We start from the raw sequence: 17,706 nt of genomic DNA, 5'->3' as shown, positions 1-17,706 counted from the left end.
GTTTGGTTTTGTTTGCCAACAGAACTAGAACCAAAACTTGAGGACTTTCAGGTAAATTCTTAGTGTTCCAACAGGAAACTTAGAAACTTAGGTTGCTTATGACATCAGCTATTCAAGCTGGATCTGATTCTCAAATCTTTGGGCCCAAAATGTACTTCTCATACAATTGGGCAAAATCCAGAAACGTTGAGGGACAGTTTTTAGGAATGCTTAAATTTATTCAAGTGTGGTAAATTTTTTCCTCCCACTCAGTTCCAGTTTCAGCACCAAAAAGCTCCTAGTGTTCTAGAAGATATGCTGTGTTCTTAAGTTAATTACACAGGCAAAACTCAATTTGGAAGTTGGAACTGACTTTTTTTTAATTACTTTCATGCAAGAACCACATACACACAAACCAGGATAGCTTCATCTTCCTAGGATAAAAGCTAACATCTACACATCATATTTGTTTACACACCAAGAGATTTTACAAAACAGTGCAAATGAGTTAGGATGCTTCATCCTATGGGTGCGATCAAATCCAGATTAGAAATCTGCAAAACATACACTGCAGCATGCTAATGATCAACAGCTAGTTTCAGCTCCAATACTGCTGCCAAACTGCTTCAGGTGAAGAAGCACTTTTGTGGTAAAGAAAAGATCAACTTCTCTTCACAACCCAGCTAGTTTGGAGCTCCTTTAGGTATCTGTTGTTCACAACAAAAATCCTGAAATTTATACAGCCTCACTGACAACTGAAGAGGAAGAGAAGAAAAGATGAAGTTTCACACCGATTGCTTTCCACTCCCTGTCCTATTCACCCTTAAGAGACACCCTATTTTAGTAACAAAATGGCAAAAGTTTACCTTTTCCAGTTATTTATAGCTCTATCAGCCACCTTAAATTTAATCCTGATTTTTCAAGATATACATGACTAATAGGTGAGCTGGGAAGTTCAAGAGAGCTCCAACAGTTAGATTTTAACAACTTCACATTTTAAGAAGGGTAGTAACTTAGGTCAAATCCAGCAGAGCACAATTTTTTTGTACTAATACATTTGTTACTTCAGGGGAACTGAGGAGAGAACAAAACCTGACAGCCTTGGAAAACTTAAGTCTTCAACAGCTACAACTAGTAACATCCCGCTTACTTCAAAGACAACTATACTACCTCGATGTATGAGCCCTTAATTTAAAAAAAGAAAAGCACTGCTAAGTTGGAGAATAAAGCAGCTTCTTAGTTCACTGTGAAAAGAACACTCAGCTCCCTGGAAACTCCTGAAGATAAGCACACAAAACAAAAAATTTGGGCTGACATACTTCCCTGTACTTCTAGACAATGGATTGAACAATCATTAATACCCTACCACCAGCAAATTATGTCCATTTTGTAAAAGTCTGTAGAAATTGAAACTACTACTCCTTCTACAGTTCAAGCTTAAACTGAGAAAATAAAGGGAGTCCAAGAGCAGCTACTGCCATTGAAAGAATGCCCTGACTCCATGAAGCAGAACATCCCTGGCTCTACAGAGTACCTAACAAGATAAAGCCCACAGCAGATAGCTTTGACTTCCAAATGTAGGGGTACAATCCCTGCTTGTAAAAATTCCCTCTGCACCTAAGCAATAATAAAGAAGGAAATACAGCCCATAGACACTGACAAAGTCAGGGGAATGGTAGTATAGCAACCCTGATAAAAAAATCATTGCAAAATTCTTCAATGTTCACCCGCTTTATGGAAAGCATGAGACATGTCAGGTACCACCACCAGCTGAAGCACTGAGAATCCAAGTGGCTAGAGTTTACTACAACAGCAGGAAGATATGGCAGCACTTACACCCAATCCCTTACCTGACAGGACTCCAAAGACTTGGCTGCAGATACTGGTGTTGTTTTTAATTTTAAAAGGTGGATCAAGTTCTTCTAGATTTACATACTTTGAGGTTAAGACGCAGAAAGGGAAAGAAGTCAAGCTAATCTCCAGAACTGTCAAGCAAAAAAACTATTGCATTAACACCACTGATCATTTTACACATAGCAGTCTCACAGATTTCTATGTTAAAAGTAATTTGCTTCCACTAAGCCTGAGATGCATACACATTAAAGCTCACACTTCCCTACAAGTTTGGAGTTGATAATACTCTAGTGTTCTGGATGCATACACATTTTTAAAAACTAATTTTGCGCACAGCTTATCTACTTTTGCAACACTTGTCTGCTTACTTTTAAGGGCAAAGGAATAAGCCAAATGCAAAACTCCAGGCAGAAGCCAACAACAGTTACCGCCATTCTGTATGGTAACTAAACCCAAATCAGAAGCAGCTTCTTGGCTCAGACAGAAACCCCTTTATATGGCTAGTATCCACAAACTCCAACTCATTTAATATCCTCCACTTGGAAATTACACCCAAGAGCTTCTAGCTTTTTAGTTCTTAACTTGCACCTAGTTCCACCACGTATTTGTTTAAGCCCAAGTGTAGAATGCATATAAATCTGCTTCAAAGAAATTGGAAGGGAAGTGGTTTGATGTACTAGCTGGAGTAGGTTCTTTAATCTTCACACTACTCAAGGTAGTCTATGCTGCAACAAAAGATTACCATACTACATGTTTCTTACCAGCATGTATATGGTATACACAGAAGCAAGATCTAGAGATAATGAACATCTGGACATTAAAGGATACCACTACCTCTACCAGGTGCTTTCACCTAAGGATGTTTCCTTATCTATTTGATTCCTGGTTCATTCCCCCTCCGTACCATGTGTGGTCACACTGCTTCTTGTGCAACCCACAACAGCCAGAGAATCTGAGACAGTTACCTTTACATGAAGGCTGTATTGGATTGTTTTAATTTGTCGGAGCATCAAACCCTAAAGTATTAGCTTTACAACTGAAGGATCGTGTGATCTTATATTTTGGGTTCTCTATATAATCAAAGAAAAAGTTGTTAATCAACTATTCTGGACTCCATGGAATAATAGAACAAGCTCTATTCCATGCATCACAAGCCTACATATAGCAGCTAAATTAGTGGAAGTTGCTCATCAAAAGGCAGAATATGGCGTCCCTGTGCAATTCAAATGATAATTCTCAGTCATGAAACAGGGAAGAGAAAGGGATGGACAACATTTTCCACATTCCTTCTAGTCTGTGACCCAAGCAGTGGTAACAGAGGACTGATGGCCAAGAGAAACTCTGAAACAGAATCTGCCCACTAAGTGTTTGGAACCTCTCCTCCCTATTTGAGGATCAGCAGTTCCCTCTGGATATGATTCCAACTATCATTAACTGGACCAGTGGCCAAGAAAAACCTTAGAAAAATAAGTTATTTCATCTGCCCTACTTCTCCACCTTTCTTATCCCAACACACCTTCCCTTCCCCTTACTACAACTCGATCAGAGGCTCTCCCATGAGAAAGCCCTCACTTTTTTCAGTCTCTCAACCCCATCTTTAATCAACATCTCAGTGGCACAGAAAGAGCACACTTCTTCCACTCTGAATAGGGTAAAATTACATTATTTTAGTTTGTCACAAGACTCAGAATAGAGAAAAATTCTATTAGGCAAAATTAGATTATTTTAGTTTGTCACAAGACTCAGAATAGAGAAAAATTCTATTAGGCAAATGCTCTTATAGCAGTGAATCAAATTTAACTTCAGACTGACAAGGGCTGCCACATAGCCTACAGAGCCAATGTCAACAGATTCATTGAACAGAATCTCAATAGTCTATGCCTTGCACAGAAAGAATGTTGCACACAAACAGTTAGCTTCCTTCCCCTTAGCCACTTCCAGTGTATGGGGCAAAACAACCCAGTTTACAGAGCCCTGGCACATGCTCTGGGCCTGTACTAAAGCAGTGAGCAGTATGGTCCTCTGCAGCAGTTACTCAGGTACAGAGCCCTGCTCACATTCATTCATTTACTTCATCCAGAGGTAACAAAACTCCACTGCCAGCCCAGGAGGCAAGTCCAGGTGCCCATGGCAGAGCAAGTTATCTGCCTACACACACCAGTTTCTGTATGACTTCCTCCACCTGCATGAAGACTCTGCCAGCAGCACTGGTGGGTTGCTTGTCTAGGCTTTGCTGCCAGACTATGCTTGCCAAAATCCTGAGCCAACCCTTAATGATGCAGCCTCTGTTACTATAGTAACTGGTGTTATTCTCCTATCTCTAGGCTCAGACCTTGGGGGGAAGTACTTAAGTTTGTTCTCATTTCACACCTACCACTCACTTGCCTGCTGCATAGGTACGTGCCACTCCAAATGAAAACCTCTGTCAGCAGGCCCTCAAAAGCAGCTGGCCCAGCCACAAGCCAGTGGGAGGCAAAAATGCACAAACCCAACAAGCAGGCACATCCTTCTGAGCAGGCTACAGCTGGGAGACCACCAGTGAAGAGTCTGACAGCCCAGGCAGCTGGAGGCTTACGAGGCCTTCCAGGCCACTGCTCTAAGGACACACTCAGAACAGAAACATCTGAGAGTCACAGAGTGGGTCAGGTTGGGAAGGACCACAGTGGCTCATCTGGTCCCACCTCCCTGCTCAAGCAGGGTCATCTTAGAGCACGTGACACAGGATTGCATCCACACGGTTCTTGAATATCTCCAGTGAGACACACAGGACATCCTTCCACCAAGGGTGGTCCTTCCACCAAGGGTGTTGTTCCAGGCTGCTTCTGATGCCTTAGCATCATCCAGTCAGGCTCAGGCCAGTCTCCAGGGTACCCTGGAAGTGCCACACTAAAGACTAAAGAGTGAATCCCTCCATAAACCAAAGCGGCTTTGCTCCATCGTCACCCGCGACGCCGCAGGACTGCACTTTCAGCATGAAGGCCTTCTACTCAGACAGCACAGATTTCCCTTGGAGCAGCTCTTGTAGAAAACCATAATACCCATATTTGTCACCTCAATTTTTTAAGAAATAGCATTGGTCAGAGGGCAGGCCCACTATATGAGGGAATGTTTTCCTCACCAAACAAGCAGATGACTTTTCTAAAACCCATGAATATTGCTAACATTATCAATATTGTTACTGCAGCATCCCACAGGAGCCCAAGTTGCATCAGGAACCTACTTTAATAAAGAGAAAAAGCATCCAGGATATGAGGCATGAGGCTGGTTTCAAGGTAAGGCCTTATCCTGGGAAAGCTAATCTCAGGCTGAACAGCTGCTGATAGCCTGTATGAGGCCATATACAAAGAACTCTTTTGTATGGTGGGTGGTTTTCACTGTCCTGAATAAAACTTTACACCCTGGTGTGACTAGCTATGCTTTCCTGTTGTTACTCTCCTAAAGCTACAATGCCTCCTCCCCTCAACACAAAAAAAAAAAAAAAAAAAGAGTGCAGAGTTGCATTCTTAGTCAGGGTTTTGATGCCAGAATACTTCTTCCTCATACCTACAAGCAGTAAAGTCATCACACACAGAAAGCTTCACATGGTTCACAGATAAGCTGCTGAACACAAGTTGTGACTGCTCATGTGAGCCAGTCAGAAGAGACAGCCAGCTACATACTACTTCCATCACATCCTGGTAGTTTCTCTGCATAAGCAAACATATCAAATTGACCTCCCACCTTATCCAGAAAGCTCCTGCATGGAATAGATTCACCCACATCAATGGCAGCCTTCCCTGTTAGAGCAAGAACTACACAAACAAGAGCTTCTCACAGATGAGCACAGGAATCTTAGAGTGCCACCAATGCAATGACAGCAGTGAAGTTTGTAAGCTTCATAGTTCAAGTCAGAACACAGCTGCTACTCTGCCAGAGTATCACCTGAGTACCAAAGCAGTAAACTACTCTCACGGCATGCCAAGCTCAGCTTAAGGTCTGCTGTGCCACGAAGTCCCTGGACGGTGTATCAGCACCAGAGAGATCGTGGCAGCTGCCAGGGGACTCTGACAGGAAGCCACCACACTGTCACACAGGATGCTCAAGTATGACAGTCAGCACAGCAGCCTTCAGGGATCAGCTTTAGTTCCACCTGTATTGCTTCCATGTTTAGCTTTTAATGTTAGCATAAAGCTTATTGTGTAACACTTAACTGCACTGTCAGATGTGCCAGCACCAGAAGAACTGGGATTCACCAGCCAAGTGAGAGACAAATGGGGTTTTGTTTGTTTGGGGTTTTTTTGACATAGTAATGTCACAATTAGTTTGAGATGGCAGGATAAGAACATCTAAGATATTTAAATAGCAGTATTAATATTTTAGAGCTACTACACTACTGAAATGAGTTTACAGTCATCTTACCAATTGCTTCGGGCCATCTGGAAATGAAAGAAGCCAAGAGAGCATCTGCTCTGCACTGTGAAGATTACCTTAGCACACTAGAGCTAGAAACTAGAAAACTAGTCTAAGAGGTTATCATTGTAGGTGTTCCACCAGCTACAGAGCTTGCTGCCACCACCAGCAAAAATACATAAGCAGCTTCTTTTTCTGTACCCAATCTTTTGCTGGCCAGAAATCTTTCATTAACAGCACAGCTCATTAACATGAGTGGGAATATTCTTGTAGCTAACTCTGAAGCTCAGGCAGTTAAAACACCAACTCTAAGACTACAAAAAGCAAGTAAAATCCTACAATATTTTTCTGTTTAAAACAGGGCCTTCTGTTCCAATAGGAACATAATGTTTTAATACTTCTCTACACAAGAATTAATCCTGTTCTTCAACAGAGTTGCATACTGTTTAAAAAACACAAGTTAGAGCAGTTTCTTTAGTACACATAAATGAATTCAGCTGACAATAAAGGTCTCAAAGGAGCAAGGAGAAGAAGAAATAAGCAACATAGCTCCATATATAATTAGAGTTTTCACCTGGGTAAAAAACATCCCTCATCCAACCAAAACAAGCTATCTGTTTGCCATAGAGCAACAAATCTGTTCCATCTCTTTTCTAAAGACTTGCCTTTGGGTACTTGTTTTGTCATTAAATTAATCTCTCCAATGGTAAAGAAATCTAAAAGCATTAAAATGATTCAGTCACTAGTTACTAGTGTAGACCTTTGCAGTATAGAATGGCAATTAATCTCAAACAAGAAACAAAATTCAGTCATTGAAAACCTAACATTCATTTTTCTGTTCTAGACCTCCTATGTATGAAGCTCTCTGCCTTATATTCTTATTACACATCCTTGCATAATTTCTTCCCACCATAAAGAACACAAACTCCCTAATTCTGGTATGCATAAAGACACCTGCTTTGTGGAACCCTTCCTGTGAGGCTGCAGTGAACAGAGAGCAGAACATGCTCCTTGTGCCACTCCCGCATAAGCTGCAATGCTGCTGCCTCCTCCCAGAGGGGACAACAAAGCTGCAGGAGCCTTTTCAGCACTTTCTACCAAGACTCTTATATGGTGTTCTAGCTAGTAGTCAACTGCAGCAGGAAATTCCCAGTGCTCTGTGGCACTCCAATTTATGCACTGGAATCTGTTGGTAGCATCACAATTTTGCTGTTTACTACCTTCCTTTTTACGGGCACTGAACTGTAAGGTCCTCCCTGGTCTCCAATCAGCATGCCTTTCAGGAGAGGATATGACACATTTCCATGCATGAAATAGGAAGAACGTTAGAGTGACTACCCTATCCCCTCATCTTTTTGTCCTCTGAAGTAACTGGAGGGGTGCAGGTCCCCAGTCCAAGCCCATCCAAGATGTAGCACATCTTTTGATTGCTGCAGTCTCATTGTGTGCCTTCTGCAAGCATCCACCATTTCTCTGTGCTAGTATTTGTCATTACTGCCACCAACAGTTCTCTGCCATACATGAAGTTCAGAATGGTCAGGAGTTATAATTAGAAAGCAGAGAGCCAACACAGATCTTTCTCTGAACTAGAAAAAACAAAGGTCACACTTAATTGTCCAGATGGAAGAAAACAAAGCTTTGTGGCACAATCTATTTAATCTGCTATGAAAAAATACTGCTTAAAGGCACCACACTAGGAGATGCAAGAGCCAGCCTGGTCAAGCTCCCCATCCTATCACTTTGGGTTCAAGGAGAGGGGAAGCAGCAAGACCTGCCTTGTCCCACACCCCAGATCTCAAGCCAGCAGACAGAAAGAGGCACACAGGAAGATAAAATGAATAGCAAATAAAGCCTGATTATCTTTTTCCAGAAGGTAGCATCCTTCAAACAGACATTTTTCAAGTATAGTCCCACGATGCTCTTTTGAGCCACAAAAGTAGAAGTGACCAGGTGATTGTGTAACACAGCAGAAGCTTTACTAGAGTCTGTCAAGTAAGGAAACAAGTCACATAGCTGCCTTGTCCTATTTCTAGGACATGATATTAGACTTCCTATGGGGCTTCACTTGGGACAATTGTCAGTAACTCTAATTGGGCAACACCATACGTGCAAGAGCCAGATGTTTCCTACAAGTCACTGACACCAAGCCTAAGGAATTCACATCACTGCTCATAGTTTCACTATAACAAGAAACAGCAAGCTTCATACATCTTTTGAGAGCCAGAAGTTCCCCAACAGACCTGTAGGTACTAGCTGCATTTTTAATTTACCTTGGTATTCAAGTAATTATCCTGAACTCACTTAATCTGAAAGTTTCATCCTTTATTGGCACAAAAGATGTAGATATACCTATTTCTCTTCGATTCCTCAAGTTTTTCAACATTTTCTGCAAATAGTAGCAACCATTCTCTTTTGTTTATGTATTTAGTAACAGTACTGGCTGCCTATCTTAAAACACTACAGTAGCAAGAGAAATGCAAGGAGGAAGATCTAGAACACTACAGTAGCAAGAGAAATGCAAGGAGGAAGATCTAGAACTTGATTCAAGCATTATTGCTGGTCATTTGAATTCACTGAGTAGGACTAAAAACTATTGTTCACCTTTAAAAGAGTTTCAGCTTGCAAATATAGTTCTAGTACTTACCATACAGAAAAGAGTGCAAAAGAGCAGGTATCACACTTAGCACTTGAACAAGAGCAGTTCCCCAGACCTGCAGCACTGACACCTGGCCAGGGAGACTTCCTGACAGGAATACACTCTTGATCGCAAGTCCACACAAGAAATACATATTGGTGTAACCTGGTGGTCGTTATTTAAGAAATTAATAATAAAGTATTTTTGTTTTTATTGGAACCTAAAGCATGCCACATTTATACTAATGACAGCTTTACTGGCAATGTCGAATCGCTGCAAGAGATGAAGGTCAGGAGCTTATATCAATCAATCTGGTTGCAAGCAAGCAAACCAAACTCCTCACCTTCACATCACACTTTGAGGGGCAAAAATAGAGACTTCATGAGTAAGACATCCTGGAAATATACAGCTTTCCATTTAAGAGCTTGTAAATTAAAACACTAGGCTAAAACTTTAAGGCTCATCTTCCAACAGAAGTACAGATGTTAGTGTTCACAGCTGATATTCTCCCCAGTCATGAAGGAAGAAATCTCAAAGTCAGTGTACTTACTTCAAGCAAAAACTAAATCAGTAGTCCTTTGTATTTGGTTTCCCACTCCCCTGAAGTAGCTCCCACTCCAAGATAACATAGCACAGGGAGCAATTAAACTGCCTTGTAAAGTACAGTACAAAAAACGTACATATGAAAACTGTTTGGTATACAGACTCACTGCACAACATGCACTACCATCAGGATTTTTTTATTTTGTTTCAGTTGCGCTTCATTAAAGCGGTTAGATACTTGTGCTGATGAAGACCCTAGTCACCAGCCAGACTCTTACTTATCACCTTTAAATTTCTCTCTATTTGAAATCACTCTGATCTTGAGGTTTCTGCTTGATATCAGGTAATAAAGATATATGCATAACCCCCCTGTGTTTCCTGATCTTTTAAAGCAGGTCTCAGTAATTTACGGCACACACCAGTTCTGACTTAGAACTAGTGAGATCAGAACCAACAGTTGCTGTTACACATCTGGCCATAAAAGAGACTGCACAGCTGAACACAACAACATCAGTGCAGCCAGTAGTGTGCTTTCCATAGCTCTGAGAAGCATTTAATAGCCTTCATGGTCAAACACTCCCATTAGAAAAAAAAAAGAAAACAACATTTCACTCAAGTCCCTTGTTGTTATACTTTGGCCAAGTAGGGATTTCAAAGACTCCTAGTCTTGCCTAACTATGGTCTAAGTTAATTAGGTCCTACACTTCAAGCACTTTAGATAGCATTTAGATGTGCAAAAATGTACACGGCCACTGCATCCAACAAGCCTGCAGAGTGGCAAGTTTATTCCACTTACCCAGAGCTATGCAGCAGCATTGGCTGAAGAACAGCTACTGTTTTACAGCTTTATAACTGAAAACTCTCACGCTACTCCGTAGTGATGCTGCAGTGGTAACACTCACTCACTGGGAGAACCATATTTAGAAAAATGTTGGGTTCTCCCCCAGAGCAATGTAATAGTTTGGTAAGTGAAATGAACAGCCCCAGCAAGAGTCAGGCATTGTCAGATTAAAAAAAACAGAGCTAGACTCCTACAGGGAGAAACCTGGGCTGAAGGGATCTAGCTTTATTGGAAGGATTCATTTAATCCCTGCTTGAGAACATAAAAAAAGAAAAGTCCTAAAGCTATGTGCTGGAAACAGGGGCTATATTAAATGCAAGTCAAGCAATATAAAAACACAGCCTGCCAACCTCCCCCCTCCCGTGTTTTTCTGCAATAAATACCAACAAGTTAATAACCGGTGTATGAACTTCTCGCACGCAGCCGATACCCGGCTTTTAACAAGCGAGCGGGACAGGCCCTGGCGAGGGTCTGCGCCCGGGGGTGGCGGGGCCGGGGGCGCTGCCCGGCGGCCGGGGCTCCACCTGCGGCGCTGACAGGGCGCGGGGGCGGCGGGCCGGGGCAGGGCGCTGCAACCTGCCGCGCCAGCTCACTTACCCGGGCCAGCTCACTTACCCGGGGCCCCGTGGCTCGGTGGCTGCGAGCCGGCGGCAGATGCACCAGCAGCAGCGCCAGCAGGAACGGGCGAGGCCCCGCGCTGCGCCAGGCCCGCGGCATCATCGTCCCTCGGGGCGGCGCGGCTCTGCGGCCACCAGAGGCGGCTGTCCGGGGCGGTGCGGCGGCGCCGGTCCCGCAGCAGCAGGTTCCCCGCCTCAGCCATGGGGATGCCCGTTATAAAGCCGCGGCGGGGCGGGGCCGGCCGGCACTGACCGCGCCGTGCGCCTATCGCCGTGCGGCCGCCGCCAATGGCGGGGCCGCGCCGCCTCTCGCCCGGCCCCTCGCCACCGGGCGGGCGGCGGAGGGCGCGGGGCGGGCGGCGTCCCCGTGCCCGCGGTGGCACCTGGAGATCTCGGCGGCACCTGGAGCCCGCGGCGGCCGGGCGTGTGTGCGGGGCCGCGGGATACGGCCGGCCAGCGCGGCGAGCGCTCCCCGCGGGGCCGCCGGGCGGCGCCCCCCGCCCCAAAGCCGTGCAGGGCATAGCCGGCGCCAGCCCCGGGCGGGGGCAGTGACAGCTGAGCCTTGCAGGCGGGCCGGCCTCGCGAGCAAGTAAATTGGGCATAGGAAACCACCGCATGGTCACAAACCGTGTTCATTTGGTCCTGGGGCCAAGGCTGCTATAGGAGCAAGCTCGCGTCTCAGGGAGAGCAGATCCTCGTGTCACCTCCGAGCCGAGGCACGGCCGAGCCATAGCCACAGGGTCTGCCGCTCCCTGAAGATCTTCCTCTGGGTTCCCAGCTGCACAAGTGGCCCCAGAGCCCATTTCTTTGTATTGCCCAGCAAATCCTTCAGATCTCATGCAGGTGATGTGTTTGGGGTCTTTGGTAATACATGCCTTGCACCTGGGAAAATATCCCAAGTCCAAGTTTGGTACCTCTTGAGGTGACAAGCTCATAGAGACTGCATGTGGGTCCTAGTTCGTCCAAGCACCAGGCACTCCTAGTAATGGGAAGTTTGGGTAGAAAGTAAGTGAGCATCGTCATACAACGGGCAAGTTAGTGCAGCTGTGGAGCAGAAGGAAGAGAAGAGGGGAAAATGGAGATACATCTGCCGGCAAGGCTCAGTATCTACAGGCATGTCTAAAGAGGGAGCAGTGCCATGGCACTGCAATGGCAGCAAGCTGTTGGCCTGAGCATTGGAGGCAGCAAGTAATGCCAAGCCCTCTACCTGAGAGAGGGACTGAGCAGTGGAGATATCTTGTGAACTAGACTGGCTCGCATTTACATCAAATTCTTAATTTTCAAATTACCAGCTTGAGTTTGATGTAGGGCAGGGCTGAGGCCCAACATATTGCAGAGTAATATGCATGGGAGGCCATTGCTGTGCATGTAATAGTGATAATAACCTTTAGGTAGGACTATTTTGTGCTGCTTTTATAGAAACACACAAAACATGACAGTTTTTCACACAATGTATTACCTTTCTTTACTCAGTGACCTTAGAAGAGGCAATACTCACACTTGCAAAAATTCCCTGGAGTGTATCCGCTAGGTATGGGGAGGGGCTGCTACACCCACACCAAGAACCTTGTTACACAGTAGAAGTCATGTAATTCTGGCATCTTATCAGAGCAAAGCAGAGTGGGTAGGTATAGCGGTTGCTTTAATCTTTCTTTTCCTTAAAAAAAAAAAAAAAAAAAAAAATTTAAAAAAAAATGCCAATATGTAACATTTTGTCATTAGCCTAGACAGGATAAGCTGTTTGTTACTCACATGGAGCTCTGCCACTATTCATTATTCTTGGCTTACAGATTTCTCTGGGACTCCAAACACAGCACCCCATACAAGCCTACCTCCTAACCCTCGCCCTCACTCTGCCAGCCAGTTCTAAGCTTTGCCAGTATGGCCTGTGGTATCCTCTGATTTTCCATTTCAAAGTCTCTCTGATCCGCACCTGAACACATGCCATTCCACATGACACAACCAGAGAGACCTTGAAAGGAAGAGGAGGGGAAGAGCTGGGAAATCTGAATATGAGTGTCCTTGTGGATGTCAGGATCAGCTTGGTTGAGGTTGGGCAAGTTATACCTGTGCATGCCTGAATCTCTGAAAAGACAGGCCGAATCTAGTATGGTTTTGTTGAGGCAGTGATCCTACCACTCAAGTACCACATCACCTCATACTTAAGTTTTGATTAAATTCCAGTCCAGATAACAATATTACACTTGCCTACATTCTCCTCTCCAACTTCGTAGGGTGATTTTTGCATCTGACCTATTTTGTGTTTTGCCTTCATGTGTTCATTATCACTTGTACTTTAAACATGAATGCCTTTCTTTGGTGTATTTTTCACATACAAACACAAGGATGTCATGATCTCTATGCTAGAGGTTTGTTACCACCATGAAAAAATAATTGTTTTCTTAATCCCTAAGAGAGAATACCAGCTACAGTGGAAACATCTCCACCAGTGCCTATGAGGCTCTGACACCAGCAGCACCTTTACACCAAGTAAAAGTTCCAGAGAGGGTCAGAAATTCCCAATTACAGAAACCTTTGACCCCTTCATGGTCAAAGCTGTTCATAACCTTGCCACACATACTCCCAGCCATGGCCAGGCATTTCTCTGTAGTGAGAAATATTTCCCTTGTGGATAGTAACTGCCTTAGTGCAGAAGACAGTTCATAGCCTGGCTTATGTATCACCACTAAATTTTACTGAGCTGTTCCAAGCCCAAAAATCTCAGCAAGTCACCATTCAGGAGGCTGGAGGGATATCCAAGCCCTGTTTAAAGACACGATTAAGAGAGAAAATACATGGGTCTTTTCCAGTGGTCACTTTCACAGCTGAAAATGTGTGTCTAACTCTTTGGCACACTGTGCCTGGTACTCTAGTTTGTATAGGTGCACTTTACTGGTGTGTCATCAAATAAAAATCTAGGTAAATAGAATAAACTACAGAAAGAGAAAGTTTTGGGCCATTAAATTGTCTGTTGTTTGTCTCGGTTTGCTGGCAAGTAGGAAGTGCCTGCACCGGGCGTCAGTGGCATCGCACAGATGTTGAGGAACCAAGAGAAGGCTACTCACCAAACATAAGAGGAATTGGGCACCTAATCTTGTCACTTGAACTCTTCTGAAAAACCCTGCCATCACTCAGAGTGCCAAATACGCTGGCACAGTGCCACTTCCATCAGTGATGTCTCCCTAGCAAACTTGCCCAGAGTCTGTAGCTGAAAACCACAAAGAGAAGAGAGGGACACAGAACTGGGAGGGAAGTTGTTCTTCACGTCCAGGCATTTGTATACCAGGCCCAACACATGGACCCTTCACAGGAAGATGTAAGTTGAGCCATAATGAGTTCAGCTATGCAGTGATGGTAAGGTAGCACTGAAACTGGTACCGTTGGGGCTTGCTGTGTGCATGAGATCCAGCCTACACCTCTGAAGACTTACCCCAACCTGTGCCCGTCTGTGTTGATGATTCATATCTTGTTGCCATGGCGCTCGCATATCACGTGCATCACCACAAACTCATGGCACAGGACGTGTGTATTGGTGGTCTTGACAGCTGTTCAGGGAGAACTGTTTGATTGCTTTGATTATTTGCCTCTGCTTCTACTTGCCTTGTCCTCAAACAAGTTTCAGAAGATCACTGTCCTCTTTTAAACAGTATTGGCACTAAGAACCATCATGGGATTTATCTGCCACAGTTTTCATCAGGGCACGAATCCCCTCTTGACATGTTTAGTAGAAACGATTATTCAACTTTCAATAGAAAATAATCTGCAGCCTCCAAATATGAAGTAATTGCTTTTAGGGACTAATTTACTGCTAGAGGTTCTTTTTTAAGTCAGTAGCTGCTACAATCACTCCTGCAAGAGGTTTAGATGTCACTTCTTGTCACAATTTAAAAAGAGGCAGAGAAGAACATGAGAAATTTGCTGTAAGATTTGTTTTTGTGGGGTTTTTTTGTAACAATGCAGAATTTAGAGCTGTTTGTTTGTTTGTTTGTTTGGGGTTGTTTGTTTGTTTTTTTAACTTTGGACCATTTAATCAGAGAATTATCCAGGTCTTAATTATGGAGAACCTGCAGCAGCAGAACCTTTTCTACTATGCTGACACCTGCAAATCTCCATCTAGAGGCAAGTTTGGGCAGTCCAGAGCAAAGACTGAAAAGCCACAGCTGAGCACATTCATGACCCTATGAAGAATAGCAATCACTGTTCAGTCACCCTAAAATGAGGTGGAATACCCTTTCCCCAGCTTCCCAGCCATAGGTAGAGTTAGGGGAGTGTGGGGAGGGGCTAAGTTTGACTCACTGATTATGAGGGTGGAAATCAGACATCATTGGGTTCAAAAAGTTTCAAATCACAGCATACAACAATTTTACAGTGTCATTCCACCATCAACACAGCTTTTTACTACATCTGGCACTTTACTGCATTCCTTTCTTTTTTGTTTTCATAATAATACTAGTGTATGGCAAACTGCTTCTTCCCATGATGGAATAACAGTCAGTTGCTGCTAACTGCAAAGTATTCACACTTGTTAAGAAGCAGAGATACATTGCTTTGGGGTGTTCAGCGTGTTCTGGGGTGTATTTGCTGGATTATGTCAAAAAAAGAGAGACTCAGCTTTTTATGGAAGCCAATTATATGTATGTATATATATGCTTGAATGAAACAGAAAACCTGTTAGTAAAAAATAAGCGTCTTATCGGGCTTTTCATCCTGGAAGTTCCTTGCAGAACATTCACTTATACTTGAATGAAAATCTTTGTCAAAAATATTACAGGATTTCAAACCTTTTCCCATTAAATCCATTTAGAGTCTGCCACTTCATTCATTGTACTTCATACAGAAATTCTGCTCAGACTTTTTCTCTAGAAAGTATATTAAATTGTATTGGTCCTGACTTTGGTTTCCCAAAGAGTTGCTAGTAGTCCTGATTAGTTCCCACCACTGCCAGACCCTCAGCTCTCACTAGTGCCCATCCATCTGATCCTAATAACCCAGTCATACCTTCATGCACCTATATTTTTCCATCATGGGAAGAGACTGTTGGCCATAGCCCAGTATTACTATGAAAACAGAACAAACTGAAACCAAAAAGAAAGGGATGCTGTAAAGTCCAAAATGTAGTAAAGAGGCAGTAATGATCATTTGATCTTCGGTATTTTTTTTCATGGTACTTCAGCACATACCTAATTTTAAGGGTGGAACCACTACAATGACATAACTGAAGTTAGTCTGTAATCTGCCAGCTCTTTGAAAACGAGGATATTCTCATTGTTTGGCCTTTTTACTCTTACTTGTGTTTTTCAAATTATAAGCTATAATGCTAAAAATCAATATGGGGCCCACTGCAGTGGTGGTAAATGATGGCTATATATATATATGTCACTGGAAAATTGAATGACTCTTCCCAATATCTATCTAATAGATTTCTAACGTAAATTGTGCACTCCTTTGAATTCTGTAAAGCAAATATAACATCACTCCAGGCTCTAAACAGAATGCCAATCGACCATATCTTTAACCTTTAGAATCTTTAGAAGTACTTAACAACCTGCCAATTTTTTTTTTTTATTTTGTCAGCTATGAGTTTGAAGTTGGGTTGGACTCCATATGGACTCCAGAAAAGAGATCTGTTCCAACTTCATTTATCAATCTTATCAAGTCAAGGATTCCTTCTGCTCATCCTGTCTACCTGGGTGGGATAGATGGAAAGTGGGTGGGGAAAAAACAACCTCTGCACTGAAATTTTTGAGGACTTGGTACTCTGGGCTGCAAATGCGAAGGAGAGCAGCTGGTGAATCCCCCATACATGAGAACTCTCTGCCCATGCCAAGTGGGCTCACCATCAAAAGTGCAAAAGAAGTGTGTGTGGGAATCAGGCCAGGGCTCATGGAAGGCAAGGTCTCTTGCCTGACCTGCCTTCCATGTGATCCTCCACCAGCACAGACAACAACAAAAAGGAGAAGGAAGCAACTGAGGACCAGGCCCTGTGAGTTCAACAACTTATGATATTGGGACTATATTTTTTTGCTTGAGCACATTTACCTTTCCTCACAGAAATGCTCAGATGAATGCAGTGAAGTATTTTGTCTCACAGGTTAGCACCCCCCTCATTGCCTCTCTCCATTAGCAGTCCGTATCTTCAGGAAACTCAGAATCAGATTTATGTTCTAAATGGCACGAGACAGCTCGGAAATATACTCCAGCAAAGAAGTCCTGACATCAAATTAGGCACTCTTTGTCTTCTCAGTTGTGGAGGCAAAATGGTGACAAAACAGCAGAATGATGTTCATTCTAAGATGTCTTGATCCCACAGTTTTTCATCAGGGCCAAGAGTAACACTTGTTATCGGACAAGCAAAGTTTGTTTTTTCTTCCCTACCAGTTTCTTAGCACTGATTTAAGTTTCGCACTGACACCAGCAAAACGGCACTTAAATCACAGCCCTGAGAACCAGCTACACATATCCAAAGCTGAGCAGAGTTCAAACCTCAGCCCTGTGCTGATACAGAGTCTTTTCTGTTTTAAATTGCCCACCCACTCACTATTCCCAGCTGCCGAGCCACATAACGTTCAAAGACCACACACAAGGTGCAGGAGCAATAGGGGCCTGTTGAAAATTAAAGTGCAACAGCTTAGTCAAGAGGATAGACTCCAGCATTGCTGCCTAGAAAATGGGGGCAAGGAATGAGACAGAAGGGCAGACACAACCGTGGGAGATCCGTACAGAAAGCGGTGGGAATCTACACTGGAGTCTATTTTGCAGAAATCCCCTATCCTCAGCTCAACAGATAACAGGGACACACAGATCTTCCTATATGAACACAGGCAAGAATCAGCTCAGAAAAAGAGCTG

At 43.6% G+C, this 17,706-nt stretch overlaps 1 protein-coding gene across 5 annotated transcripts in view; it reads right to left on the bottom strand.

Annotated features, from left to right (window-relative positions):
* Positions 1-11,019, bottom strand: part of SMOC1 (SPARC related modular calcium binding 1) — a 124,890-nt gene extending 113,871 nt beyond the window's left edge. For all 5 annotated transcript variants that reach the window (XM_058025445.1, XM_058025446.1, XM_058025448.1 and 2 more), the window contains exon 1: positions 10,857-11,019. In XM_058025445.1, coding sequence (XP_057881428.1) covers positions 10,857-10,961 — 105 coding nt within the window. In that variant the 5' untranslated portion in view covers positions 10,962-11,019. The remainder of the gene's footprint in view (positions 1-10,856) is intronic.
* Between the last annotated feature and the right edge of the window lie 6,687 nt (positions 11,020-17,706).

The sequence above is a fragment of the Melospiza georgiana genome, chromosome 6, assembly GCF_028018845.1.
Source record: "Melospiza georgiana isolate bMelGeo1 chromosome 6, bMelGeo1.pri, whole genome shotgun sequence".
Lineage (NCBI taxonomy): Eukaryota > Metazoa > Chordata > Aves > Passeriformes > Passerellidae > Melospiza > Melospiza georgiana.
This window is presented reverse-complemented; position numbering and strand designations above follow the sequence as displayed.